At 36.0% G+C, this 19,006-nt stretch overlaps 2 protein-coding genes across 16 annotated transcripts in view; one reads left to right on the top strand and one right to left on the bottom strand.

Annotated features, from left to right (window-relative positions):
* The window catches only part of TIMM9 (translocase of inner mitochondrial membrane 9), a 16,411-nt gene extending 4,014 nt beyond the window's left edge, over positions 1-12,397 (bottom strand). The window contains exons 1-3 of one of the 3 annotated variants that reach the window (XM_010809344.4): positions 10,885-11,014; positions 8,759-8,847; positions 8,556-8,634 (exon numbers count right to left, since the gene is read on the bottom strand). The gene's annotated coding sequence lies outside the window, so the exon portion shown is untranslated. The other 2 variants (NM_001046254.1, XM_010809343.4) reach the window with 2 other exon arrangements.
* Positions 11,043-19,006, top strand: part of KIAA0586 — a 166,143-nt gene continuing 158,179 nt past the window's right edge. For 7 of the 13 annotated variants that reach the window (XM_010809415.4, XM_024998070.2, XM_005211906.5 and 4 more), the window contains exons 1-5: positions 11,545-11,668; positions 12,144-12,425; positions 13,348-13,418; positions 15,831-15,897; positions 17,007-17,076. In XM_010809415.4, the coding sequence (XP_010807717.2) occupies positions 12,170-12,425; positions 13,348-13,418; positions 15,831-15,897; positions 17,007-17,076 (464 nt within the window). In that variant the 5' untranslated portion in view covers positions 11,545-11,668; positions 12,144-12,169. Of the gene's footprint in view, positions 11,093-11,544; positions 11,669-12,143; positions 12,426-13,347; positions 13,419-15,830; positions 15,898-17,006; positions 17,077-19,006 lie in introns of those variants that run through there. The other 6 variants (XM_005211908.5, XM_024998068.2, XM_005211907.5 and 3 more) reach the window with 4 other exon arrangements.

A 19,006-nucleotide genomic window follows, 5' to 3' on the forward strand; every position in this document is an offset into this window, starting at 1 on the left:
AAGCTGTTTAAAACAGAAACAACATGTAAAGGAAGAAAAAACAAATGCTAATTATGTATACTGCAAACAGAATTTATATGCATTTAGCTTTGAGTTTCCTGGTAACCAATACAAAAAAGATAAAACTGGATATGTATACCATTCTTAGGTGCTGCTGCTAAGTTGCTTCAGTCATGTCTGACTCTGTGCAACCCCAGAGATGGCAGCCCACCAGGCTCCCCTGTCCCTGGGATTCTCAATGCATGAAAGTGAAAAGTCAAAGTGAAGTCGCTCAGTCGTGTCCGACTCCTAGCGACCCCATGGACTGCAGCCTACCAGGCTCCTCCGTCCATGGATTTTCCAGGCAAGAGTACTGGAGTGGGTTGCCATTGCCTTCTCTGACCATTCTTAGCTAATACTGTGAAAAAATATTCTCATTTTAAATAACAAATGCAATCAATGGTAATTCGATACCAGCATTTCCAACCATGTATAAAACTTACCCTCTTTTGCATTTAGTCGTCCCTCCTCTTTTGTCCCTATCCTGTATGTTCATGAGTATTATTGCCATTTTTAAAAGTTATCTTTTCCACATGCAAGGGGAAGCACCAGTTCTCTTCTATTTACTATCCTAGTCTTATTCCAAAGTCTAACTGTACTGTATTTTAGAGAATCTTTGGTTTAGCAGTAACATAATATAAACTATCTTTTCTACAAAAACTCTTTGGTATCTGCTATAAACAATGCAGTAGCGGTTTTAGATTAGCCCAGCAGTCAGGCAACCCAGTGTTCCATAAACACCTAAAAAGTTATCAAGAATGCTCTTTATTCCTATTTTACTTCACAGCTTTATAAATGAGATATATATTTTAACTACATAAATTACCTGAAAAATACCAGGAATTAACTAAAGATCACAACTTTTCAGGTATTGCTGTGACTATCATCATTGTTATGTTCCAGGTAAGATACTTCCATTATAGTTACACTTTGCTCACTTAAGTCATGAAACACTGATTCCATACCCTCCAACTATGGGACACAATAGAAACCCAAACCTAAAGATTACATCATTTTCTAATATCAATTTCAAACTTTTTTTTACAGTTTGAGATCTTAACAGTTACAATTTTGCTAGATAGATGTGGGTAGATGTTGATAGATAATCACTCAGTAAACATTTATGTACCAAGTATTGTGCTAGTTATGAAACCAGCCATGCTTCTGAGGTAAGGTGCACTTTATGACTGCTATAAAATATCACTAACCAGTCAAAGAAACAGACGATTCTGTTAATATATCATACAATGAGGTTTAGGATTTGTGCTTCTAGGAGGATGAGGTAGATATGCTTTTTGCTATTTGTCTAAGTACAACTAAAACCCCTGGACCTTACATGCTTATCCTCTCCACCAAAGGGCTAGGAACGGGGAAGCCTATAAAACAGAAAACTTTTAAACAATAACTGCTGTACTCCAGGCCAGCACAGAAAAAACTGTGGTCTTCACCTCTACCCAAATCAGCATATGCCAGGTAGACATCTACCCTCACCAGGCTCTCTAACAAGATACTCCAACTCCCATACCAGAGTAGCATCAGAGAAGCGTTATTAGGGAACAGGGGCTTTAATTCTTACTGAGTATTAATAAGGACTGCTCCCCCTAACTGTCAGTGGAAACAGCATGGGGAGCCTTCCATCTCAGTTGTCAGTGATGAAACACCTTTCTCCCTTCCCTCTGGGGCGGTATCAAAGGAGCCCTAGCTGAGATTCAGGACCTGCCTGCTGCCCCATAGTAATGAGGCCATATCCTCCTGTGGTGTCAGTGGAGGCTCTCTGGGGAGCAGCAGTGAGGTGCTCCAGTCCCCCTCGGCCAGGGAGAGACCAATGACGGCCTAGTAGAGCCACAGCTCCCACTCTCACCAGCAGAAAGGAGGAACATTCCCCAGACCCCTGAAACGCACACACCCCTCAAGTGACAGAGTGAGGAACCTGCACATCTACCTTCACCTGGCAGTAATGAGATGCCCTCCTCTCCCCAGTGAAGCAGTGTCAGAGCAGCCAGCTATAAGAGAAAGTTTAAGCAAATCTAGTCTCAAAATACAAGATGCAAAATCTCCAGGTTATAAAGAAAAAACCTCATACCAAAAACTAAGATCTCAAAAAAAAAAAAAAAAAAGTCCAACACTGAGATGAGAGATACTAGAATTATCTGACCAAGATTTTAAAACAGCTGATATAAAAAAACTTCTTCAATGCACAATTAAGAATGTTTAAAACAATTGAAGAAAATATAAAGCTCAGCAAAAAGTGAAAAATATGAAAGGAAAAAAACCCCAAATAAGCTCAACAGACAGAATCAACAGCAGAACAAGAATGGGGGAATAGAGGAAAGAATCTGTGAAGGAAGACAGAAAACAGAATTATCCAATCTGAATAACCAAAAAATATTGCATAGAATGAAAAAAAATGAACAGAGTACTAGGGATCTATATGACTATACCAAAAGATTTAACATTTGTTTTATTAGAGTCCTGGAAGAACAGAAAGAGGAGCAGGGCTGTTAAACTACTAGAAGAAATAATGGCTGAAAACCTCCCAGATTTGGCAAAAGAGGTTTACAGATTCAAGAACTAAATTGTATTCCAAAAAGCGTGAATACAAAGAAATCCACATCAAGATACATCATGGCCAAACATTTAAAAACTAAAGACAAAAAATTTTGAAATCTGCAAGAGAAAAAGAGACATCTTACCTATAGGGGATACACTATTAGGATGACAGCAGATTTCTTATCAGTCAACCCAGAAACCTGAATCTGGCAAAAATACCCTTCAGGAATGAAGGTGAAATCAAGCCATTCTCAAACAAAGGAAAACTAAGAGAATCCATTGCCAGTAGACCTGCCTGAAAAGAATTAAAGTTCTAAGCAGAAATGAAATTATAAAAGGAGACTTGGAACATCAGGGAGGAACAACACAGGAAGAAAGAATGAGTAAGTACAGTACATTTCCCTTCTTGAGTTTCCTAAATTATATCTGACAATTGAAGCAAAAATTATAAAACTGTCTGATGTGGCTCTAAATGAAATTAAAAGACACTTGCTCCTTGTAAGGAAAGCTATGACAAACCTAGACAGTGTATTAAAAAGCAGAAAAACTACTTTTCCAACAAAGGTCTGTATAGTCAAAGCTATGATTTTTCTAGTAGTCATGTACAGGTGTGAGGGCTGGACCATAAAGAAGACTGAGCACTGAAGAACTGATGTTTTTGATCTGTAGTGATGGAGAAGACTCTTGAGAATCCCTTGGATTGCAAAGAGATCGAGCTAGTCAAGCCTAAGGGAAATCAACCCTGAAATATTCATTGGAAGCCAGCGCTAAAGCTCCAATACTTTAGCCACCTGATGTGAAGAGCTGACTTATTTGGACCCTGAGGCTGGGAAAGATTGAAGGCAAAAGGAGAAGGGGGAGGCAGAGGATGAGATGGTCAGACAGCGTCACCAACTCAATGGACATGAATTTGAGGAAACTCCAGGAGATAGTGAAGGACAGGGCACAAAAGATCAGACACGACTTAGCAACTGAAGAACAACAAAATAAATGGGAAAGTAAAGGGAAGTAAGGCTTCCACACTTCACTGAAACAAGTAATATGCTGACACCATTAGACTATGATAAGCTTTGTATATCTCATTTAATACCTAGAGCAACCATTAAAAGAGAACAACATAAGGAGATAACACTCAAAAACATTAGATTAATATAAAATGTATTCAAATAATCCACAGTAAGGCAAGAAAAACTAGAACAAACAAAACAAAAAAAGCACATTTCAGCCTTAATAAGCAATTAGATTAAATATAACTGGTGTAAATGATCAAGAGACAGATTGGCTGAGTGGATTAGCAAAATGACAAAATATATGTTGTCTACAAGAAACTGACTCCTGATTCAGAGTGAAAACAAAAGGACGGAAAAAGATTTATCATGCAAACATTCATCCAAAGCAAATAATGGATATATTAATACTAGATTAAGTAAGACTTCAGAGCAAAGGAATTTACCAGAGACAGAAAAGGACATTAAAGGTCAATCCATCAAGAAGACCCAGTACTCCTAGATATGTGTGCCTTAAGCAACACAGCTGCAAAATATGGAAAGAACTGAAAGGAGAAAAAGGCAAGTATAGCTGCAGATTTAAACCACCCTCTCCCATCAATTGATAAAATAACTCAACAAAATCCACAAGGCTATAAAAAACTTAACACCATTAACCAATAGAATACGATCTACATTTACAGAACATTTCACGTAATACCACAGAATACACGTTTTTTTATCAAGTGCCAATGGAACACATACCAAAATAAACCATATCCTGAGCCATAAAATAACCTCAATAAATTTAAAAGAACTGAAATCATACATAGTCTGTTCTTAGACCACAGTGGAATCAAACTAGAAACCACTACCAGATAACTGGAAAATTTCCAAACATTGGAAAATAAACAGTACACTTCTGAATAATCCATGAATCAAAGAGGAACTCTCAAGAATTTAATTAAACTAAAATACAGCATACTAAAATTTGTGTGACACAGGTAAATCAGTGCCAAGAGGAAAATTGTATTACTAAATGCATATATTAAAGAGGAAATGTCTCATGCAACTTCCCTGGTGGTCCAGTGGTTAAGAATTTGCCTCCCAGTGCAGGGGATGTGGGTTTTGATCCCTGGTAGGGGAACTAGGATCCTATAAGCTGCAAGGCAACTAAGCCAGTGCGCTGCGACTACTGAGTCCGCCACTGCACCCAAGACCCAACACAGCCAAATAAGTAAATTAAAAAAAGGGAACTGTCTCAAGTCAACAGTCTATGTTTTTATTTTCTTTTAACCTCAAGAACCTAAAAAAGAGCAAAATAAACCCACTTAAAGTATGTAGAAGGATGAAAATAATAAAGAACAGAAATCAGTGAAAATGAAAACAAAGCAACAAACAAAAATCAATGAAACAAAGATGGTCCTTTGAAAAGACTGTAATAGACCAACCTCCAGCAAGACTAACAAAGAAGTCACAAATTATCAGGAATAAAACAGGATATGGTAATATAAACCCTGCAGATTCAAAAGAACAGAACTATGAAGAACTTTATATACATAAATCTAACAACTTATTCATGAATTTAGTAGTATCCTAATATTAAAACTAGACAAGATGGTACATACAAGAAAACTACAGAAAAGTATCTTCATAAAATAGACATAAAAAATAGAAATAAAAATCCTTAACAAAACAATAGCAGATATAATCCACCAATATGTAAATGTGATCCACCATTTTAATAGATGGAAAAATAAAAGTCATATGATCTTATAAACTGATGCAGAAAAAACTTTTGATAAAGTCAGTACCCATTCATGATAAAAACTCTGAAAATTAGGAAAAGAGGGGAACTTCAACTTGGTAATGTACACCTACAAAAAATCCTATACCCTATACTACACAGTTAATGGTGGAAAACTGAATACTTTGCCCTAAGATAGTGAGCAAAGCCAGATGTCTGCCCTTAATACTCCTTCTCAACATACTGCTTGAAGTTCTACCCAGTGCGGTAACTCGAGAAAAGGAATAAGACATACAGACTGTAAAGGAAGAAAATAAAACTGTCCCTCTTTGTAGATGGCATGATTGTGACACAGAAAATCCCAAAGTCCCCTAAGAATCTACAAAGAAACTCCTAAAACAAAATAGTTTAGCAAGATCACAGGATTCAAGATAAACATGCAAAAATTGTATTTCTATATACTTTCAGTGAACAAATGTACACTGAAAAACAGAATACCATTTATAATCACTCAAAAAAGATTTAAGGGTAAATCTGACAAAGCATCTGCAAGACTTGTATGCTGAAAACTATAAAATGCTGATGAAAGAAATCAAAGATTTAAATGGAGAGACACATTGTGTTCATGGCCTGGAAGACTCAGCATAGTAATGATGTCAATTTTCCCAAAATTGATATACAGGCTTAATGCAATTCCTGTCATGGTCCCAGTAACATTTATTATAAATATGAACAAGATTATTTTTAAATTTATATGGAAGGCAAATGGACTTAAATTCAAAAAAATAATAAGTAGGAAGAATCAGTTTGCTTGATTTCAAGATTTAACTATATAGCTATAGTAATTAATACTGTATGGTATTGGTGGAAAAGCTGACACATAGATCAACGAAACAGGACAGAGAACCAGAAATAGTCACGCAAATAGGACCAAATGATTTTTGGTAAAGGTGCAAAAGCAGTTAAGTGAAGACAGCTTTTTCAACAAATAGTGCTGGAATAACTGTACATCTATAGGCAAAAAATTTAACTCAAAGTAAGTCTTTCACTTTATACAAAAATTACCTCAAAATAGATTTGGGACTTAAATATAGAACATAAAACTGTGAAAACTTATAAAGATAGGAGAAAATCTTTGGGCTTTAGGGCAAAGAATTCTTAGCCTTCACATGAACAGCAAACTACGTATCTGACCGATAACAATAAATAACCAGACAAGATAAAGAAGCCTGCAGACTCTAGTATAAACACAGATAATCCAATTAGAAAATATGCAACAGAAATTTCACCAAAAAGATTATTCAGATGATGAATAGGCACATGAAAAGATGTTCAACATCGTTAGCTGTTAGGGAAACAAAACCACAGTGATATATAGCATTATACACCTATCACAATGGTTGAATTAATTAATATACATCTATCATATGACCCAGCAATTGCACTGCTGGACATTTTTAGAAAGAAATATAATAATATATTAATATTATATTATTATAAGAAATAACAATAATATATTAATATTATAAGAAATATAATAATATAAAACTTATAGTCACACAAAAACCTGCACATGAATGTTTATAGAAACTTTATTCATAACAGTCAAAAATTGGAAGCAATCCAGATATTCTTCAACAGGTAGATGGTTAAGCAAACTGATACACCCATACCATAGAATACTCTTCAGCAATAAAAAGGAGTGAGGTACTGATACACCAATAGCCCGGATGAAACTGAGAGAATTACGCTAAGTGAAAACGGCCAATCCCAGAAGGTCATATATTGTGTGACTCCATGTATATAACATTCTTGAAATGACAAAATTATAGAAATAGGGAAATTATTAGTGGTTGCCAGGGGTTGAGGAGGGGCTGGAGGAGGAGGGAAGTAGGTGTTACGATAAAAAGGCAACATGTGAGACTTGTAAAATGGAAATGTTCTGCATCTCAATATCAGCATCCCGGCTGTGATATTGCACTATAGTTTTGTAAGATGTCACCACTGTGGAAGGCTGGGCAAATGGCACAAGGTATTTTTTTTCTTAGAACTGTATGTGAATCTACACTAATCTCCAAGTTTGAGGCTGCCAAGCTTTCTACTCCCTGCCCAAGAATAAGATACAGTGTGCTGTGTGGTTAGCAAATGTTCAGAACTAGAGTTCTTTTGGCTTACTACTCCAAAAGCAGCCTGAAAACCGGTAAGATGACTTTTGTGGATAGGTGTTAAATGAAACCTTTGTTTTGTGAGAACTTAAATTTATAAGTTTGCAAATTATAATGCCCAAATCAGTTTTTATTACTATCCCAGTATTTCTTCAGTTAAAATTCACATATGTGACTTTCTCAGGGAGAGGTCAGAGAGGCAGAAAGTATGAAATCTTTAAATGTTGTGTCAGTTTCAAAAATTGGTAACACTGTGTTGACTCCTCATCACTTCCCCTTTCATATATAATTCATAGTGACAAATGATTGTTATTGGGAAGTCTTTGAAGAGATACAGATAAGGAACACCCCCAAATATTATTTGTTCTTGGTACTGTCTTCTAATATACAGTCCTTAATAGTATGCTGCTGCTGCTGCTAAGTCACTTCAGTCGTGTCCGACTCTGTGTGACCCCACAGACGGCAGCCCACTAGGCTCCCCCGTCCTTGGGATTCTCCAGGCAAGAACACTGGAGTGGGTTGCCATTTCCTTCTCCAGTGGATGAAAGTGAAAAGTGAAAAGCACCCCACAGACTGCAGCCTACCAGGCTCGTCCATCCATGGGATTTTCCAGGCAGGAGTACTGGAGTGGGGTGCCATTGCCTTCTCTGCCTTAACAGAATATCTCCTCCTTAAAATGAAATAGTTTATCTTACTTCAACAGTAATAAAATCTGTTTCTTGAGAATTGGAAAATAAAAAAAATGTTTCTAGTACTCAAAGACCACTGTGTTAACATTATGATCTCCTTTTCTCTAGAATCATTCAATGATATATTTTCCAGTATCAAGATTATGGTATACCTAAGTGAAGGAACTTGTTCCTAGAAAATATTTGAGATAATTGAGTGAATAAATGATTTTCAAATTTACTTGCTAGTTTGGGTCTGACCTAAGTCTTCCAGCATTCTATTTTGCAGCTATTTAATCATTAGTTATGCTGACTGATCAAGTCCAACAGCCACACAAACCACTTGATAGTGAGAAGAGGTATAAGCAATATAGCTGCCCTTTTATTTGGTCCTAATTACCTTTTACTACAAGCAAATGTTTGTTATTGTAGAGGCAAATATCCAACCAAGGTGATACCTCTGGTTATATGCTTTAAACCTGGAGAGGGAGGGAAGGGGTCTTAAGAATGATTACAGCAATGCTAAGAAATTTTTGTGTCAAAATATATCATAAAACCAGGGAACTTAAAAGTAAAAAGAGATGTTAGTCATCAAGCTCAAACCTTTCTTGATGCATGAGTTTCCTTTCTGTTCTGGAAAAGGAGTTGTCCAATCTTCACTTGAATGTCTCCAGTAAGGCCTGATTTCTTACCTGAAAAAGGAAAGGATTACAGTATGACTGCTGAGGCCCCTTTAGGCTCTAAGTGTTTGATTAAATCTGAATTTCTTCTGGCTAAATCATATTTTTTGAAAAGCCTCTTCCTTTTCAATAAGCGAAATGAGTTTTCTCAGTCTGAGGTTATAGTTCTTTAGCATATGTGTTATTATGTATTAAAAAATACTTAATATCCTATTTTTCCAGGTAATATGTATGTTCAGGTGAACACACAAGGACCAACAATTCTCTGAAATTTCTGAGTATTAAAAAAAAGAAAGCTAGGGTGTGATGGGGAGATACCCTCTAGTCTTCAGAATTATATGCATATCTGTACCATGTCTGCAGTCAAATTTCTAATTTTGTTCAAACTTAATTTACAATAAGTGATTCTTCTGATGTCCTTAGCCACTGTCACTATAATTGATCTTGGGTTCACCATGACTGGTACTGGTAATTGGAAATTCTGTGATTTAAGCAGGATTCATGAATGGATAATAAAACTACAGGGTTGTAGGTTGTTGGCGAACAGGATATATCCATTGTAGTATCAAAGCATTTCACAGGTTACACAAAAAGAAAACTTTCCTTTAACACTGGGAGATCTATCAATCACCACCTTAACCAGTGTGGTACCACATATGTGGTATTCTTGCCAGAAATGTTTGATGTGACTCTGATCATGAGAGAATAATTAGGAACATCCACAATGTGGGACAATGTATAAGATGACTGGTCTTTTCTAAAAATTAAAGTTATAAAGGAAAAGGAGTAGAAAGAGTTTTTCTAGAATACAAGACTAAAGAGTTGTGAATTTTGGATCATGAATCAAAAAAAAAAAAAAAAAAACACTTTTGAGTTAAAAATAAAGACTTCTGGGGATAATCAGAGAAATTTGAATATGTCATTTTCTTAGGTGTGATAATCATATTGTGGCTATGTAAAAGTATGTTTAAGGAGATACATACTGAAGAAAATAGGGTTAAAGGTCATGATGACTGCAACTTTTAAGTGGCTCAGCAAAAAAAAAAAAAAGCCTGAAAGAGAAAGCAAGTAAGTAAAATGTTAACAACAAAAAGAAATGAAAGAAACCAGTCTTGTGAGCCATTTTTTTTGGTCCAGGGCTGTCTGTTCTTTATTTGATAGCTCAGATGTCTAAACCAATCTGCACTAACTTGCTATATTGATATAAAATAGGACTCTACGACATGTCCCTTTACTTCATATTATTTGCAGGAGGTGTAGGAAATTGTGCCTGATTAACCTTAGAGAGTAGAGGGCAAAGGTCACTTTTTCTTTTACATTTAAAGTTTCACCTAGAAAATAAGGGTGATAAATCATCTCCAAAGTCTCTTACAGCTCTGACACTGTCATTATATGTTTTAATTCACGTAAATTATAAAACAAATTGTGAACAGGTACTACCTAAAAGCCTAATAAAGGAAATATAACTGAAATTATAGAAACTCATCAAGATTTACAAGGTTCTCTAAAGCTGAGCCCTTACTGTCTTTTAATTCTAGGATTTCTTCTATCAAAATAGACAGCTGAGTTGTAAAAATAAAAATTTTCATTTAACTTTTACATCAGATTACATTTTAAAATTTTTTAGTAATGCGTAAAGGGAAACGTTTAAGTAATCCATCCTCGAAAATCAGCAGATCAGATAAGGTGTGTTGGCACTGGTATTCTCTCTAGAGAGAATTTTTCAGTTAAAGGAGGGTCTCCTGCTTGTCAGCTCAAGGTCAAGGCGTGGGTGCCTTTCAGTCTAACTCACTATCCCCAAACAAGACCCCGATTCCCCAGATCTGAAGATGGCTTAGAGCCTCGAATTCCGATTCTCGTCCAGTGACACGGTTCCGAGGGAAGTCCCAAACCCGCTCTCGGTACGCGCTGCCCGGATCCGCAGCCCCCAACAGTCCCAAGTACAAGAGGCGGCCTCCTTCAGAGACCCTGCCACCTTTCCCCGAGCGTTGCCGGCCGCCCCCTCGCCTGGAAACCCGGGATTCTGTGGACAGAGAAAAGAGACCATACTTAAGGACAGACTCTCGCATCCGACACCATAAAAGGCTGGGGGGCTGCGTTGCCAGTCGACTCGCTGGGGGTGGGGGGCGGAGGGTCTGGGTCAGGGCGGGCGCCTCAGTCGCTGGATGAAAGAGAACACGTGGGAATGGCGATGTCAAATGGCTCTTATACCCTTCGCCGCCGATTCGTTATAATGCCAGAAACTCTAGAGGAAAGAGTAGGTATCATAAGTGAATTTTAAAGTACCATGACAATTATTTTTTTACTCTATTCTTAGACAAAATTCTATATTTCTGACTTTCTCGCCAATATCAACACGAATCTGTCGAAACTTTTTGTAAAACTAATTTACTTAATCCCGCGTCCCTAACGGTCTCCAGGAGCATTACTGTAAACAGTCCCTAATAACAAGAATGGTGTATAACCAGCTAGGTCGGGAGTTCTTCAGGTCCTAGATGAGACTCGGGTGTTATTCAGTGTTTTAAGTCTTGTGGGGCAATGTACTACTGGCTTTAATAAAAAATTCACACCCGTTTTAAGTGTTTCACGCCGGCAGTTTGTTTCCACCCGGAGAGGGATGGAGAAGCACCCGACAGTATTTAGCTTTTTGGTTGGAGGATTTGGACGATTTCATGGCGCGCATGCGTGTTGTGTTTGAAGGGCGGGTTTAAAGGGAAGTAGGTGTTGACCAGCGGGCAACTGAACTTGTCAGATTAGACTTGTGACTCCGCAGAAACCGGGCTTTCGGGAGACATGGAAGGGTGAATTTAGGTGTCTGATTACTTCTGAAGGGGTGTGTAAGACTCTTTGGTTAAAGGAAGCTATTAAGCTTCTTATGTAGGTGATTTTGGAAAAACAGCATTTCATTTTGCCTGCTTGATTCCCTCTCATTTAACTCGCATCCGCATCTGGTTTCCTTTGTACTGCCGTCTCTCCCGGAGTACTGTAGGGCAGTGCTCTGTGTTATTGTTATTATTGCTTATGTGGCCGTTCTCCTGTCCTCCTCACTTTCAGATTTATTGGCGTGGTGCATTAATAGACTGAGTGGAATTAAAGGGTAATTATGTTCTAGTGGGATTGATGGGTAAATCAATCCTGGGTCAAATACCAAATTTAAATTTCCGGCTTTGTGGATAGTCTGTTTAGGCATTGTTTTATGTAAAAGTTGATGATTGCATGTTTCAAAATCACGTGAAATTAACCTTTTCTTTATCATACTCCTCCCTCATTTTTTCTCCCCTACGCCCGGCCCCCCTAAATCCTCATAGCGGTGAAAATTTTGTTCTGAAGTTTTATGGACCCAGAAGAAAATTCTGTTCAGAACTGTGGGACTAGGTTTGTTACCAGTAATATGAAAGGCTCAGAGTTTTGTCTGGAAAAGAAAAAAAAGGTTAAAGTACCAGCGAGGAGACTTCGTGAGATAGTTTCTCCAAATCAGGGAGATAATTTGGCTTTGCTGAAAGGTGAATTGTCCCGTGTTCCTCCAGCGTTGTCTGCAAATAAACGTCTTCCTGTTAGAACTGGGAAGAGCTTGAATGGAACGTTATGTGGTACGTGATTCCAAATAGTTTCAACCGGTTTTTGATTTTGTAAATCTTTAGTCTTTATTTTCATTTCGTTTTGTGTGTGTGTTTCAAAACCTAGAGGATTTTTAATGTTTAAATTCCTAAATACAAGATATGTCTCGCTTGTACAATCGTTAGAAGAGTGACCCCTTTTCCTGGGAAAATGGCCAGGCAGGAACAGTCTACATCGAATCATATTCAATAGATGGAATGAATAAAACATTTCGTATTTTTTCTTTGTGTGTTTTTTTTGGCACACGATTCTTGTCCATATCTGTGATGGAGACACTTAACTAGTGTGACGTGCTTTTCACCAGTAGGGCTGGCTTTTTACCTTCTGTTTGGCTAATGCTGTACAGTTTGGAATTGTAAAAAAGCACAATTTCTGCCTTTTGATGGCATCCATAATCCAATTCACTTAACTTGTCTGAGCTCCCTGGAAGTAAAGATAACATGTTGCTTTACCCACTTCACTGGTAATCAGATTAATGAATATAAGTGCGAAAAAGAATAAATAAAGTAGTTTTTATGGTGCTGCTTTTGGCAGTTTCAGCATAACCTAGGCCTGCTGTTTAACTAGGCTTTTATATCATGTGCATGTTTTCTTCCTGGCAAGTGATTGCACACATAGTTTGTCCTAATTCAGTAGTATGACTGGTTGTATAACTTTTTATACTTGTCTTATTGGATTGTCAGTTCTGAGCCCTCACTTTCCAAAATATCAGATGTGAAAACCTTCATCGGTGTATATATATATGTACATTTTAAGCTTTTTGCATGAAGATTGGCTTCCAGTTTAGGTCTTGCATTAATATGGAATTTATAGTTATTGAATTATGCTTATACAGTTTCTACAGGAAACATTCTAATTTAAAACTCACTAAAATTGATTCTTTTATTTTGTTAGGTTCATCAGACTTAACTTCTGCCAGAAATTATCAGCAGCCTCCAGTAGAAAATCCTACTGTGTCAGAAAGTGTAAGCAAAAGAATTCTTAATTACACTCATGTTAAAGTTTTACCTATTGTCAAGTAAGGCTTTTTAAAATTTTGATTAGCAATAGGCCTTGTTTTTAATTAAAGTTCACTTACCGAAGACATATTTTTACAAACTGCTAGGTAAAGGTAAAGGAGCTGTAACAACAGAATTTTAAAAAAGTGAAGTGTGAATTTATTCTAACTATTCTGAAGCCTTTTGGGTGCTTTTTTTTTTTTGAGAGGTATTTAAAAGCTAATAACATGAAATTCTCATCTTAACGTCATTTTTAATTTATAATGCTGAAAATATTTGTTTATAAATATATTTGGTCACACAATTTAATTAGACTTTGACCGCTTATCATAATATTGACTATATATTGTGAATTTAACAAGTAAACTAAAACGGGTATTGCAGCTATTTACTTATGAATTTTGTCAACAATTCATCATAAAAAGGTATAATTACGTGCTATACTTGGTCTCTGAATAAATGCCTAGCCTTTGGGTTGATGTTTTTATTTCTTTTTTGAGGAGGCTTTATTTAAAGATTAATGGTATTTTAATTCTGTTATTTAATTTCTCAAATATATGGATATGTTATTACTGTATAATTGAACATAAAAGGGTGATCTTTGGAAGATCATCAGGCAGGATTTCATTAGATTTAATATGGGCTAACAATTTGTTTTGTGTAGATTTGTCTAATATAAAATATACCTGCAGAGCAAACCTAGTTCTTTATCATTTTACCATGAACACAAACTGCAGCCTTTTTGCATTACGTTTTTATTTCATAAGTAAGGGCTAAGATTATATTCTCTATTGATTTGACCATACTATTTTAAAGAGGAAATGAAAGAAGTTTGTGTCCAATATGCTCATATTTAGATTTGCTCCTCTTCATACTTGTTTCTTTCTACTGATAAGTTACGTTTTCCTACTATAAGGAGCAAATCCTTATACATGTGCAGAAAGAAAACAAAACCTTAAAATCACTATAGAAAATTCAAAAAGAAGAAGGAAAAAAGAAATTCCACAATTACATAAAATCAAGTACTGTTAACATTTGGAGTTTTTTTCTATGTATATGTATATTTTATGAAATGGGACTATTTTATAACTAAGTAATATTAAAGTTATTGTTGCATGTCATTGATTTTTTTTCTTAGGAGCTTTTAATAAATTCACAGAATTTCAGTGTATGTATGTACCATAGTTTACATGTTCATATTCCTATTATTTGACATTGAGGTTTTCTCCCCCGAAATTTTTATAATATGTACAACCAGGTGATGAACATTCTGGTTTGTATCTGAGCTCACTTTCTTATATTAATTTCTAGGTATAAAATTATTACCTAAAAGAATATACACATTTTTTGTAATATTTCTAGATTGTCTCCAGAAAAACTGTATCAATATGTATTCTCCAGCAAGGTCATGAGTAAAATTAGTGGATTTCCCTCCATCTTCATTTATATGAAGCATTAAAATTAAACAAACAAAGTTTGCTGTTTTGATAGGTGAAAAGGGCATCACATTGTTTGATTTTGTATTTCTTTTATTATTTGTGAAGGGGAAATTTTTTTCATTTATATTGCCACCTGTATTTATTCTCTTGTGAATACATATTTATGTGCTGTGCTTTTTCTTACTGTTTTGTGGGAATTCTTTGATTTCCCAGATGCATTCCACTGTATTGTTAGTCTCACTGGCTATTTTTAGGAATTTAACACCTATTATCAGCAGATAGCTTGTATAAATTTTCTTTTATTATTTTTTATTTTCTATTTAATGATTTAGCAGGGGGGAAAATGTGTGCCTAAGGAAGGTGAAGCAATGTTAAATGAAGCAAGTACTTAAAATGTCATGGTGTCTTAGCAGTGAATAGAATCTTAGAAGTGAAGTCCTGGGGTACACATGTGAGCAGAAATCTGTTTGGCTGTAGTTGTCATGTCTATAAAGAAGTCTTCTGAGACTACATTATAGCTCAGTGACAAAGAATACTGTGGAAATTAATTTCTGGTGTAGTGCCGTGCATTGGACATCCTTATAAACTACATTTGTCTCACAGTGAATCATGTTTTTACGTTTAACTATAACCATTGAAATGTTACATGGGTTGCTCTGCTGAAAGTAGCAAATTGGGATTTGAATCTGAATTTCAGGACCACTCTTGCTTGTTCATTTTCCAATTCATTCACTTGTCTGACAGCTCATTACTCATTCAACACATCTTTGAGTAGCTCAGGGTACCTAAGCATGGTGGTGCTGGAATTAAGTGTATAAATAAACAAATAGTTGTGTCCTCCCGAGACACAGTAGTCACATAAGCTAATAAATGGTACTTAATAAATAATGAATCATAAAGTGGATTTATGCCTTTCATTTCTTCCTTTCATATCCTGAAGGATTTTTCTAAAGATGCTGCAGTGCAAGTGTTGCCTTTGAATAAAATGGAAGAGAACAGACAAAAAGGTAAAAGGATAGATTTATTAATTTTTTTGGTAACATACCCATAATGTAAAATTTGCCATTTTTATCATTTTTAAGTGGCATTAGGTATATTCATGTTGTGCAGCTATCACCACCGTCCCATCTCCAGAACTTTTCATCTTCCCCAACCAAAACTCTGTTCTCATTGTATACTAACTCTATTCCCCTTCCCACCATTCTGCTTCCTGTCTCTATATATTCTATCTCCATATGTGTGGAATCATATATAGTGTTTTGTCCTTTGGTGATTGATTTATCTCACTTAGCATGTCTTCATGGTTCATTTATGTTGTAATATGTAAGAATTTGGGCTTCCAAGGTGGTGCTGGTGGTAAAGAGACATAAGATATGTGGGTTCAATCCCTGGGTCAGGAAGATCCCCTGAAAAAGGGCATGGCAACCCACTCCGGTATTCTTGCCTGGAGAATCCCATGGCCAGAGGAGCCTGGTGGGCGACAGTCCATAGGGTCACACAGAGTCAGACACAATTGAAGCGACTTAGCACACATGTAAGAATTTTTTTGGTAAGGATAGAATTTTAGAGTTTTAGATATTCATTGATTTTTTTTTAGGTATTTATTAAACAACCTTATAGTTTTTTCTTGTTTTCATTTTTAATTCGTTTTTCCTTCCAACTTAAGCTTGGAAATCTCTGAAGTCCAGAAAATGATTTGTGATAGTAAAGGTAATTTTATTATTGCCAACCTATTGCATAGTTTGATATTTAATACCTAAGTATAAAGGCTGAATAGTCTTTGGTAAGATAATAGATTAAAAATATGCTTTGAAAAAATGGATTTAATAACATTTTAAAAGTAGTTGGTTTTGTTTTCAGCGAAGCAGTGTTCTCATTAGAGTTTGAACAAATGTCTCTAATTTGGCCCCAAGTGTTTCTACACAATTTTATTCTTACAATCTCGAGTTATGACTATTATTACTCAAGTCACTTAATTTGTTTCTTGTCTTTTTAAATTGAGAAATCATATTGCTGAATTCCCAAACATTTTTTTAATTAAAAATTTTGAGTAGCTTATCAAAATGTGATACATTTCTAGGAATCTAAAGTATATTTTTGTGTTTTTATTTTGCAGCAAATGACATCTTTATTTCTCAGTACACTGTGGGACAGAAAGATGCTCTAAGAGCAGTTTTAAAACAAAAGTAAGTTTCATTTACAGAAAATGGGTGAGGCATTTCTTGTGTTTCTTTAAAATCAGCTTTGTTTATGTTTTGCACCTAGGGAAAAAAGTTGTTTTTTCCAATATGTGAAATATATAAGTGTGATAATATGTATAAAGCATTTTTCATGATGCTGGGCATGTATAAAATACTCAGTGGCTGTTAACAGCCAATAATAACAATGGCTGTTATTATTGTTGCTGTGGTGGTTGTTGAAGAGGTATTGTTGTAAGCACTTAATATGCATTAACTCATTTAACTTTTTCAAAATCCAATAATACAGATTATATTACCATCCCAATTTACAGAATCCCCATCTTAGAGATAAGGAAACTGAGGTACAGAGGGATTGATTTTCCTGAAGTCATTGAGCAAGTATTCACTGGGTTGGAATTCAAACCCAGGTAGTCTGTCTAAAGAGTACTCTCTTAGTCACTTCACTATACTACTCGTAGCAGCGGTCACATATATGACCACATACATAATACTGCTTACTGAAAAAGGACATTTAGACTTTTTCTTAATCTCTGCTTAGATTTGAGAAAGGGACAAGCTTAGTGTCTGAGTGGAGTGAAGGAAAACTGGCTATTACTCTATCTAAATACTTCCTTCCAGCTTTATCTTTACTGCTGATGAAGTACAGAATCAGCCCTGACAACAGCACTGTGCTAAACATGAAAGAATGTATCACCAGGGATATTTTTAAAAATCACTAGTGGGGGTGGAATGAGATTTATGTTCCTGCGCTAAATATATTCTACTCCTGGACCAGAGCTCTACAACTACTAAAGTAAAGTTTATTCTTTTTTTACCTACAGTTATTCATAATATACATATTATGCTCTGGGAAACAGTAACAAAGTAAATACTACCTCTAAACCACAAGGTCCTGGAAGAGGGCATGGCAACCCAGTCTGGTATTCTTGCCTCGAGAATCCCCATGGACAGAAGAGCCTGGCAGACTTCAGTCCATGGGGTTGCAAAGAGTTGGACATGACTGAGCGACTAAGCACAGCACAGTAAACCACAAGGAGTGTGATCTGAGCCAGTCAGAGTTTCACAGCTGGTTGTTTGGCTTAATGGTGCTTTTCCTTTTGACATTTGGTCAGCCTCCAGTTCCCAGCATGTAATAGGTGATTAGGAGGAGAATTTGGATGGTAAATTGTATCCTAGAGTTTGTAAATATATAAGAAAAGGCATAAGTAAGGATATGACGGAGGGGCAGTCTCCCAAATTCTGTACATAAACTAAAAATTTCAGATTACATCTAATTCATTGGAGAAAAAGTGATTACCATTTCCACCCAACTGACCCCAGGTAGAAGTGACTACTTGCAACCACAACAGGGGCTTTATCAACTTGCCTTCAAGTCAGAACTCTCAGATCCGAGAGGGAGAAGTTGTTCATAAACAAGTGGACAGTGAGAAGTAACTGAATACTACCCCTCCTACTTGTTCACAGTAGGTCTTTCCCTATTTCAGGATGAACAAACAGAATTGAAAAAGAAAAACTAGGAAGGGCCTTTGAGAAGGTTATTGCAGTGTAGAGAATGGTATGAGTCAGAACCATAAAAATGACTCTCATGTTGGGTTAAAAGATAGTCTAATTGTGTCTCTAGAGAAACTTTGCTGTAGTTCGTGTCACTTGATTTTCTGTTTTTCTTTTGAGAATGGCAGATGGAATTTGGCAAAGTGATACTAAAATTTACTTGAAAGGGTACACAGTTGAGAATATATACACATACTGTTAAGAATACATACATGTAGAATACACACAGTGGAGAATAGCTAATTTTGGAGAAACAAAAATGGAATGATGGAGAATCTGTCCTATTTGATGTTAGAACATGCAGTAAAGCTGTTAAAAAAAAAAAAAAGGCAATTGACTGGAATGAGCCTTTGAGGAATGACGA

The sequence above is a fragment of the Bos taurus genome, chromosome 10, assembly GCF_002263795.3.
Source record: "Bos taurus isolate L1 Dominette 01449 registration number 42190680 breed Hereford chromosome 10, ARS-UCD2.0, whole genome shotgun sequence".
Classification (NCBI taxonomy): Eukaryota; Metazoa; Chordata; class Mammalia; order Artiodactyla; family Bovidae; genus Bos; species Bos taurus.